Genomic DNA, 10,185 nt, shown 5'->3' with positions numbered 1-10,185 from the left:
CAATGGAAAAACTGACGGATGAAGCAATTGACCAACCACCAACGATCCAAGAAATGTTTTCTGTATCACCTAGGTCTGTCCCAACGGGAACCAAGATACCCGTGACAAGGGTGAATCCACACGATATCGGGCAGACATATGAGAAAGAAAGAGACTGAAGAGAAGTAAGAGTCAACGAGGAGTTTCTTACCAAAAAGGTGTAAAAGCACCGCTGGGGTGGGAAGGGAGTTGGTCGAAAACTCACAATGACGGCCAAAAGTGTAGTCCATGTCAATTTCTCTGCCCTTTCGGGATTGTCCTCGATGGCAGCTCGATGAGGGTCGTCCAGGTCCAAGGGTATTTCGTTGCTGTTGAAAGGTGCTTGGCGAGTTCCCTCTAGGTGTGTAGCAGGAGACCGGGCGATCTCGACCTCAGCAGCGCCACGGGAGGGTTTCTCTCCAGAGTGTCCAGACATGGCTTCTTCTTCAGAAATGCAGAAAAATTCCCAAATTTTACCACAAGTCCATGGAGGATAGAAAGCAAATGAAGGAGGGAACCGGACAAAAGAACGCGCGAGACTTGTCGGATAGATTCACACAGGGAGCCTCCGCGCCTCACTCGTTACCTACCATTGACTCCATATTCGCATGGGGGATGGGCGATCTTCCTCCCGACCTGACTTATCACTCGTGCTCGATACCATACGGTACGAGCGTTGCTTGCCGAGAAGGGTGAGGAGTTGTCTGGAGCCCCGGTTAGCCGAAAAGAATCAGGGATCCATCTATCTCGAACAGGTTATGCTCTTCGCCCACGGCGGCCATGGACGCGAAAGATGACCGGTTCAGCCGGCATAAAAGTGGTATAGCTGAAGGCTCCAACGCACAGTATACTAAGTAGTCTGTATGGGGCTTTTCCCACGCTTGATCCCTTTTACAGAGGCCCGGCGAACCCCCAAATCACAACCGTGTAAGTAGGTCCCATAAGGGTGCCGATCTTCCAGTGCTCTCGGAGCAAAATAAATGCCCGTTGGTGGGACACGCAAAAGGGCAGTGATGTCGAGATCAGAGATTCTCTGGAGAAAGTAATGCATTGTTTGGCTGTCTCTGTGAAGGAGGGATCAGCATCCTCGGTCAATTCGTACTTTGTATGTGTGTGTGTGTGTGTTTAAGCGGGAACCACGTGGACTTCAAGATCATTCATCATGGCCATGTTGTGAAGGTATACGAGAAATATCCATGGAACGGAAAAGCTGCCGATGCTAGAACTGCACAAGTTCTATTGGTATCATGGACCGAAGCTGACTGTTGTAGTTGAATTGGAAGCATGCCTCCATACACAGACCCTCCACGGAGCCGATATTGATCCTCGCAGGAGGATGTCAGCCCCATGCAAAGAGTACGAGTACCTACGGCGTATACAGTATGCAATTTGACCCCACGTTGGGCCTCGTATGGGGTTGAGGAATCTCGAGATGGGTCTGAGGGTATCAAACCCTGAATGATAAGGAACTTATGAGTATCACACTAAAACTAAGACTACACCAGATGCGATCCATTGCAATTGATTTTCAAAAAATGTGTTCTCTTGAACGTCCAAACATTTCAAATTAAGTCATAATGGGGCCTGTCATTGATCCCATTGCCGTCCATAATAGCCTGGATCCCTGCCCCCTTGCTATTGTACATCAATTGCAATAATGGTAACACCGGTCCGCTGTCCATTGCCTTGGGATCTCCAAGGGCAAGGCAAAGTCTCTTTTTCAAGCACCCGGTTCGGTTTCAGTTTTTGATAGATTGTCAGAGACTGGTTTGTCCAGCACGTTTGATTTGGCGGCGCGGCTCACACTGGTGACAGCCGGCCTTTTTTTTTGGATCCCTTGATATCTAGATGTCTTGCTTGGATTATGATAGCATGAGCATGGTCCCACGTACTCGTTTTGTTCCATATTGGAACAATTTAGCGTATTGGAGAGTATCGCCCACTGGAATCTCCTGCTTTACAAAGCAGTGCGGTGGCTGAATGCTCTAAGCAGTGTCCATGGCATCTCCATTTGCTCCATTGCCGCCGTTGACGCTAAAGCTGACCTGTCCAGTCTCACCAATGAACTGCTTTTCGAAATCACTGACAAGCTTCATTGACCTTGTGGGGTCGTAGAATAGCTTGTAGCTTCGCTGTACATCATCGATGCTGACCTCTTTCGCCTTGCGCTTCTGGCTAAGCAATGCTGACGTGGTGATAATATTGCTTGCATATCTCAAGCCTGACTCCTGTCCGATCTTGGCGAGCAGGGCCAGCGCATCTGCCGACAGGTCAACTTCCTCCTCCTGAGCCCGGATGGCTAGGATCTGAGAGATTTCCTCTGGCGCATAAGGTTGTGTGCTTATGATGACTACTCGATCCAGGAAGTCCAAGGGCAGTCCGTGAGGTGAGCTGTAATTCGTTCCTCGTATCCTGGTGTTTCCTCTGTTACTTGCCATGATAACGATGGGTGCAAGGTCCTCTTCCAGGGCACGGTTGATGTATGAATAGCATTCAATATCCAGCATATGCACTTCGTCAATGAAGAGAACCCCAGGGATGATTTCTGCTTTGCCTTCTTCTTTCCACTCTCCCACTTTGGTGTTGATTTGATCTCTGACCTCACTTCGAATCTCTCCTGTGTCACCGGAAAACAGCGCCAAGAATCCTTGCGTTCGCGAGTTGATGACATCGATCTCATGGAGGCTGACTGTGTGGACGACTTCTTTACGGACCTGAAGTTCGCCTTCGGGGCATTGGACAAATTTCGTGTCTGCGCCCATGGCGTCGTAATCTCTGGATCGTGTATACGATCTGCCGAGTTTCGTGATCTTTCCAGACGACTTGTCGATCGATATGACATCTCCAGCCATAACTCTTTCCTTGGTCATCGAGCTGATCATCTTGGTACCCATATCATAGACTGTCTCCATGTCGGTAGTCTTGATTGTAAGCTTGCCTTGTTTATTGCCCTACGTGCTAGTCAATCATAGCAATGAGATAACATGGTGCTCAACACTTACGCCTGAGACACTCCTGTCTATCTGAATTTCGACCACCTCTCCCTCAATGATCTCGCTTTCTTCCTTAATTCTCACACCAATGGACTTTCGGAATGCTTGTGTCAGGGCTTCGGTTTTCGACATTTCTAGGGAGAATATCTCGGATGATGCGAGCATTGTGAATGGCACATCAGGGCCGAGGGACTGCGCCATAGCCATGGCGATCGCAGTCTTTCCTGTGCTTGGAGGCCCTGCAACCAGAACCGCTCTTCCCGCAATCTTTCCCTCCTTGACCATTTGTAGTATAACGGCAGCAGCCTTTCGTGCCTTCTCTTGGCCGATCAGACCTTGTGACGTTCCCCGGGGCTCTAGGGTCGCTAGATCGACTCCAAGACCACGAATGTGAGAATGCGCAGCGACGAGATTGAGGCCTCGAACCTCCCGGCTCTCGGACACAGTTGTTATGGGCTGCGGACAATTAGCATGGGCGCAAAGGTAACATCGTCATACTGACCGTGGCCATGTTGGTGGCAATAGTACTAGGAAGCTGCAAGTCTCCTTCTCAGCTTACAGACGCAGAAAGATGATACACGGCCACGATGTAAGTGCATCGCTGGTGCCGTTAAATTTCGCGACAGACGCGTCGGCAAACCTTCCCAAATCACCATTGATCCCAACCGCCCTCAGTACTGCATGTGCGTCCGGGGTACGGGGCATATGTCTAGCACTTCACACAACCTTCATTTTCAATTAATTTACTGTTCACAATAAGTCACCGTTATCGTTGTTGATTATCCAGTGCTCCGCTGGCCAGTGCACCTTCGCACATTCGCCCCTGGAGTGTGTCACTATCTTTACAGTCTTCCTTCTACGACTTTGGGACCCCAAGAGTCCCACCATCGCGCCCTAGGGTCTCTACAACTTGTAGCAAATAAACTCGATCGATAGCTTCAGTGTTCTCCTTGAGAGTGCCGCCATTCTCAAGTCTCTCGGTATGGTGTGGGGCAGAATACATGAACATGTCGGCTCCAAGCAGTATCGTGGCTGCACATGTCAATCCAAAAGACCCTAGACTTCTTCGGAGGCAAGTGTTGCACAATGCCAGCAAGTCCACGTCCAGTGCTTCGCCCGAGAAAAACAAATCTCCCGATGTAAGAGATGGAAACATACCAGAGACAAGGGTTACAGCAGCTCCGCCTCCAGGGTTCAGCTCATCTGATCGAGGGACGGCGTTAATGCCCATGCTATGTAACATAATTGATGGGAGGCTACTGTCACGCAAACGGGAAGCGGTAGAAAGGTCTTTGCAACAGCATGGAGATGCATACGAACATACTCAACGTACTTATTCAGAATTCCCTCTTATGGTTCGTCAAGCGGCTCAGAATTTAAAACATGCCCAGGAGAAGTTCGAAGCTGCTCAGAAAGCGGAAGAAGCACATCTCGCTGCTGCTGAACCTGAAAATATTCTCCGTATTCTTGTACATGAGCCAGCGAAACAGTCATCTGAGTTTGAAGCCCAACGGGCAGAGCTGAACGATCTTCGACAGAAACTCAACGCTATGCAAACACAAATCTCATCGGAGTCAAAAAAATCGGATGCCACTGCGACTGAACTGGCCAAGGTTACTGCCGAATTGACCAAAGTATCTGCAGAAAATGACGATTTAAAGAAACGCACGTTAGACCAGGAATCCACCATCAAAACACTCACTGCCCGCGTGAAAGGACTGGAATCTTCTTACGGCGAACACGCGAAGACCATGGAGGGCAATGTCAAGACTGTGCGGTGTGAGATGGAGGCTTCTTTCAAGGCTACAGAAACTAAGATTTTAGGCTTTGAGGAATATCGCAAGAGTATTCAACTTATGGTTATGGTCGTAAAAGGTGATCTGGGCGCGGCGGTAGATAGGATTTCAAGTATCGAGAAGAATGTAGGTTCGGTGCAGGACATCAAGTTACGCCATGGCGAGGTCGAGAACTTACGAAAGGAGCTTGATCAGCTTCAAGAGAGCTGCGAAGCCAGGGCCAAGGCAGCGGATGCGACAAAGGATCAAGTCGAGAGTCTCAATAATTCCACAGATGCTCAGTCGGAAAGAATCGCGAAATTGTTCCGACAAATAACAGATCAGCAGTCAGAGATCCAAGCCTTAAGCACTAACGTTGATCTGTTCAAGTCCGAGATATCGGAGAGCTTGGTCGATCATCAAGCATCGACTCTGACTAGTGTGTCCAAAAAGATTGAGGACAGGATTGAACAGCAAAACGTTGAGTTCGATTTGGTCAAAGCCAGCAATGACAGGCAGGAAATGGAGATAAAGCGTCTCGGGGAAGACTTGACTACCAGCTTGCGACAGGCAAAGGAGGTAAAGCGTATCGAGGAAGACCTGACTACCAGCTTGCGACGAGGTCTGAAAGAGGCAGGAGAGTCTCTCAAAGCATCCCTTGATAACGCCATTTCCGTTGAACGCATCGAAAACGAACTCAAGTCTAAGATAACGGCCTTGGAAAAAGAAGTACTCGAAATTCGAAACTCCCCGCACCCAGCCTCGCAAGCGTCAACAGCGAATGATTCTAGCAGTGCAGCCATCATCACTAGGGTCCAAGAGCTTGAGACAAATGCGAAGAAGGTTCAAGATGCCATCACTCTTGTGGGACACAACTTCCGATGGTTGGATCACCGCTTCAACAATCTGGAGACTAGTCAGCTTCGACAATCAATATTGAAGGCTGTCATACCACAGCTGCCCCAAATCGAGCAAGGCTTGGTAAATATCGCCAACCTTGATAATATGATGTCCAAGCTTCAGGGAGAGCTTGAGCAGGTTCGCTCAGATCTTGAGACCCGATCTAAGAAGATCAAAGAAGAACTAGACACTATGATGGCCAAGACCTCGGAAACCCAGAGTGCGCAGCTTAGATTGTACACCGACACGTCACAAATGAAAGAGACGATAAGTGGGTTAATGATTAATCAGCAGAACGACGAGGGGAACTATGAGCGAACCACAACGCGCCGCGCAAGATCTGCACGTCTAGATCGTGGCCAGGGCGAGTCGCAACCTCGTTCTCGATCCAGTCGCGCGTATGGTGACGTGGACAGTGCTGATGAACTCAATCCCGAGAGTTCAGATCCAACACATTCAGCGCTCCTCGAACAGTTCCGAGCAACTGCAACCAAGTCTATCCACTCCACTGATGCCCGTTCCCCAGTACCATCATCTCCGCTCAGAGGTCGAGATGTCCGACTTGGGAAACGAAAATACTCTGAAATAGACTCACCAAGCCGCAACGACCGCAGAGCATGAGCTGATATCCTACCGATTTGAATGCCTGAAGAGTTCATAGTGAGCTTACACCTTTTGTATCAATAATTCGCCCCTGGCCGGGGCTGCTTTTGGAGTGTTGAAGCTGGCAGCAGCGTTGTTAATTAATGACTTTAAGTATGATGATGAGATGCCACAGCACTTGCTTCTAGATATTTTGGCGATCACAAGAGACTGTCCCTTGCGACGAAAACTGAGTTAAAATTAGGACATCGATGGAATCATTATTACGGAGTATCTTGAGATAAGATGAAACTGCCCAGCCTTGCCCAGCCTTGCCAAGATGGTGTTAATTGGATGCTTGTTTGTCTCTTGCTGACAAAGCCCACTGGTGTATTCCATTTGGGGTTTAGTCGTGGCTATTTCTAGTTTAGTGCGGCATCTCAGATCAACCCAAGTCTAGTCAGCGAACTCGAACTGCAAACTCGGACCCCAAATTCCTCCTCTGTGCAGAACATTAAAAAGAGGTTCAAAAGGTCAAAGAGGCCTGATGTTTCCTCTAGCACAGACCAGTTCGGATATTTAATTTGCGATCTCGTTGCCCAAGTTTCTGATATCCCTATCGCCGCCATGCACACCTAGTTTGTTTTCTATCTATATTCATATCAGCCTCGGCCAGCCAGTTCATTCGCAAGTATGGAGGCGCTTGACTCTTCCATCGAGAGCGGGGAGGCCACTGCGAACAGACTTGCGGACGAGAAGATCGATGAGAAACATGATCGTCATCACCACCATCTCCATATGCCACACGGCCACGGCCACGGGAGGCGTTTTCTGGAATTTGTGCACCCTCACACCGGCAAGACGATTCACGTCTGCCACAGCCCAGAGCATCTCGGTACGTCAGTTATCATCGGCCCAATCCTTCCATGTACATTGTCGCTCATGAGAAAATGTCGTGTCCCACAGAACGAAAACGCACCGAACTCCTTCGCGACAACAAGGTCGAAGAGTTCGATGTCCTCCTACAAGGCTCGGCCGATCACCTCGATGCAATCCGTCAACTCCACGCCCACCACCGGTCAAAGAGGGACGAGCTCCGAGAACGCCATGGTGACTTGTACACGGACATCGAAACCGTCAAATCCGACCTGGACGCACTCGCGTCCGAACTGCACCAGATCACTACGCACGCCGTGTCTCTCGACGCATCCTTCGACCGGTACGGCTACTCGGCGCACCTACGGACCAAGGACGACGAGTCCGAAACGACGTCGGTGCACAACAGCGACCATCCGTCTGCCGTGGACAGGCACAAAGACCGGTCTGCCGAGGCTCTCCGGTTCCTCAAACGGCCCACCATCCGCCAGTACTTCCACAAAGGTCTGCTTTGGCGCTCGGCAAAGGCGGGCGAGGTGGCCTCGTTCGAACTCTTCCTCGACCTCGTCTACGTCGGTGTCATCGACATCGTGGGCGAAAAGGCGGTCGAGGGCGCCAATGGCTTGTCTCTTTTACACTTTGTCATCATCTTTTCGATAGCGTGGAAGATCTGGGCCGACCTGACCATGATCATCAACCATTTTGAGATCGACGACATCTTCCAACGGGTCAATGTGATTTTTTACCTCGTGTGCCTCTTTGGATTCACGACCAACATTGCCTACGCGTTCGAATCGACCTACACGTCCGCCATTGCCTTCTACGTCACACAACGCCTTTCCACGGCGCTGTGGTACATCTACGTCGCCTGGATCCTGCCCACGATCCGCGGCTCGATGGTCGTGCTGTCTGCCACCGTGATCATCTCATCCGCCTTCTGGATCGGAAGTATCCACGTCCAATGGCCCGCTCAATTGTCCCTGATTTGGATCGCCATCTTCATTGACATCTTCGGCAACATCATCATGATCTGGGTGATCAAGCAGGATAAATCGAGACTTCTCAGGTGTGTTGCCAAGTATTTTGAATTCTCCCCGGCGGTCAACATCGAACATCGCGTCGAGCGGAATAATGCTTTTGTATCATTGGTGAGCCGGCTCCTCTTTTTCTACCCCTCAACCTTGCAGAAAGGTCTCGAGATGACTGACCGGAGACGACACTCGTACGGTCCTGTTTATAGGTCTTTGGTTACTCAATCCTGACCATCCTGTTCCAATCGCGCGCCTCTTTCGGCATCAACGCGTTCTTTGGCAAAGGGGTTCTCGGTCTCATTCAAGCTTTCATGTTCAATTGGTACGTACCCTCTCTGCCCCCTCTTCACTCCCGGTCCAGCTCGTATGTCGCAGTGTTGCAACCGAACCTGACCTGACCCGACTCGGCCTCTCAGGATCTACTTCGAAGTCGACGCGTACCACGTCCACGTCCACGCGATCCGACGCCACTGGGCGTCGTCAGGGGTATGGGTATCGGCCCACCTCCCATTCATAATGGGCTACGTTCTCGCGGCGTCCACGCTCTCCCGCCTCGTGCTCGCCCACGACTGCGCCGACGCCGACCCCGAGTGGCTGGGCGAGAAGTACTCCGAACTGTCCGAGCCCGAAGTCCCCACGGCCTTTCGCTGGTTCTACTGCGGCGGACTGGGCGTCGCGCTGATCTGCATGGCCGTCATATCCTTCTGCCACATCCACAAGCGCGTCGCCAAAGCCAAGGCGCGTCTACGCAAGCGTGTCCGCCTCGCGTTCCGCATCTGCGTCGCCGCCGTCATCATCTGCCTCCCCCTCGCCGACTCACTCTCGTCCCTGTCCCTGATCTCCGTCACGACCGCGCTCGTCTTCTCCGTCCTCGCCCTGGACCTGTTTGGCATGAGCTGCGAAGGCGACAAGTTCTGGACGGGCGGCTTCTGCCCGCACGAGAAGAAGCGCTGCACCTACACGGCTCAGTGTCGGCTAGGCAAACGGCGTAGGCGGGAAATCGAAAAGGCGATGCAACGTGGTGAGAAGGTCAGCCTGGCTGATTTGCTCAAACGCAAGAACTCGAGCATGAGTAGTCTGGAAAGTGAAGATACCTTGAGAGACGAGGAGTGGCAGGGTGGACATTATTGACGCGGCAAGTAAGATCCGATTGTCATTACGGAGTAGATCAACTCTGTATCACTTAAATAATTTCTCTCCTCCCTTCCTATACCTACCCAGGTATAGAGAAGTACACACGTAACATGTAACATGGATATTATACTCCGTATGGCGTAGCACACCACCCTACGTATGTTTATATTCAAACAAGTGAACTATTCCTCTTCAACAAAAACTACGCCTTGATGGCGACTGTTAAAGACTCACCACGTCGAAGCGTGGCTTTGGTCTGATATTAGGGTTCGGAGTTCGGACCAGCCTCATCCTTAAACTGACTTGGTGGGTTAAAAACTGGGAGTCAGCACTATGTATCTCTTGACCAGGGTGCTAGGGGATGGCAGTTGATCATGAGTCGGGATAAGTAAACGAGAAGCGCTACGTCTGGGCTTCGACTCTCCCATCCTTTGGTTTGTTTGAATTTTTGCAGGGGTTTTGGACGACCGTTGGGAGGCGAAGAGGTGGTGAGAAGAAGTGAAGTTGATCCGTGTAGTCTCGTTCTTCTGAATGAGAAAGGCGCAGGGGGAAACGACTTTGTACCAAAAGTGGCTAGGCGAGTTTTGGCCCTTTCGGCCCTTTCCATTTAGGAAATAGTTTACCCCGGGATAATGTGATGTTCCATTTATTCTTTACTTGGACTCTGTACTCCGTACCTGCGCAACTCATTGTAAGAACAACCTCAAAAACTACAGGACATGTTTTCTTGCCTTGGTCATGTGTCCCAATGCCCACGACACGTTCCCGCTCCCTTCTGCACAAGGACATCACATACGAAGAAGCCCATGAAACCGAAACGAATGTCCTTCACCAACTGGGGCATCTAGAAGAGCGAAGAAAGTTCTACTACCTCAT

General features: G+C 50.6%; 3 protein-coding genes across 3 annotated transcripts; 2 read left to right on the top strand and 1 right to left on the bottom strand.

Moving 5' to 3' along the window:
* Positions 1–1,508: 1,508 nt before the first annotated feature.
* Positions 1,509–3,585, bottom strand: PV06_09033 (RuvB-like helicase 2). The gene is made up of 3 exons (XM_016410437.1): positions 3,514–3,585; positions 3,021–3,467; positions 1,509–2,969 (listed from the first exon to the last, which is right to left on the bottom strand). The coding sequence occupies exons 1-3, from the start codon at positions 3,520–3,522 to the stop codon at positions 2,004–2,006; spliced, it is 1,422 nt and encodes a 473-aa protein (XP_016259459.1). The 5' UTR covers positions 3,523–3,585; the 3' UTR covers positions 1,509–2,003.
* A 158-nt stretch (positions 3,586–3,743) lies between these two features.
* On the top strand, positions 3,744–6,361 carry PV06_09032 (uncharacterized protein). The gene has a single exon (XM_016410436.1). It carries the CDS (start codon positions 4,013–4,015, stop codon positions 6,305–6,307), a length of 2,295 nt encoding a protein of 764 aa, XP_016259458.1. The 5' UTR covers positions 3,744–4,012; the 3' UTR covers positions 6,308–6,361.
* A 600-nt stretch (positions 6,362–6,961) lies between these two features.
* Positions 6,962–9,306, top strand: PV06_09031 (uncharacterized protein; the record flags this gene model as incomplete). The annotated part of the gene is made up of 4 exons (XM_016410435.1): positions 6,962–7,163; positions 7,235–8,292; positions 8,385–8,497; positions 8,592–9,306. 4 exons carry the CDS (start codon positions 6,962–6,964, stop codon positions 9,304–9,306), a joined length of 2,088 nt encoding a protein of 695 aa, XP_016259457.1.
* Positions 9,307–10,185: the final 879 nt, after the last annotated feature.

Source organism: Exophiala oligosperma (assembly GCF_000835515.1).
Source record: "Exophiala oligosperma strain CBS 72588 unplaced genomic scaffold supercont1.9, whole genome shotgun sequence".
Taxonomy (NCBI): Eukaryota; Fungi; Ascomycota; class Eurotiomycetes; order Chaetothyriales; family Herpotrichiellaceae; genus Exophiala; species Exophiala oligosperma.
Note: the sequence above shows the minus strand (reverse complement) of the source record. Positions and strands in the feature narration are given on the sequence as shown.

What these genes read in the sequence shown, in the direction of transcription:
- PV06_09033 (XM_016410437.1), bottom strand. An exon ending in TAGACAGGAGTGTCTCAGGC is followed by an intron (nt 2,970 to 3,020) that starts GTAAGTGTTGAG and finishes ACTAGCACGTAG; the next exon opens with GGCAATAAACAAGGCAAGCT.
- PV06_09032 (XM_016410436.1), top strand. Translation starts at nt 4,013, where the DNA reads ATGAACATGTCGGCTCCAAGCAGTATCGTGGCTGCACATGTCAATCCA.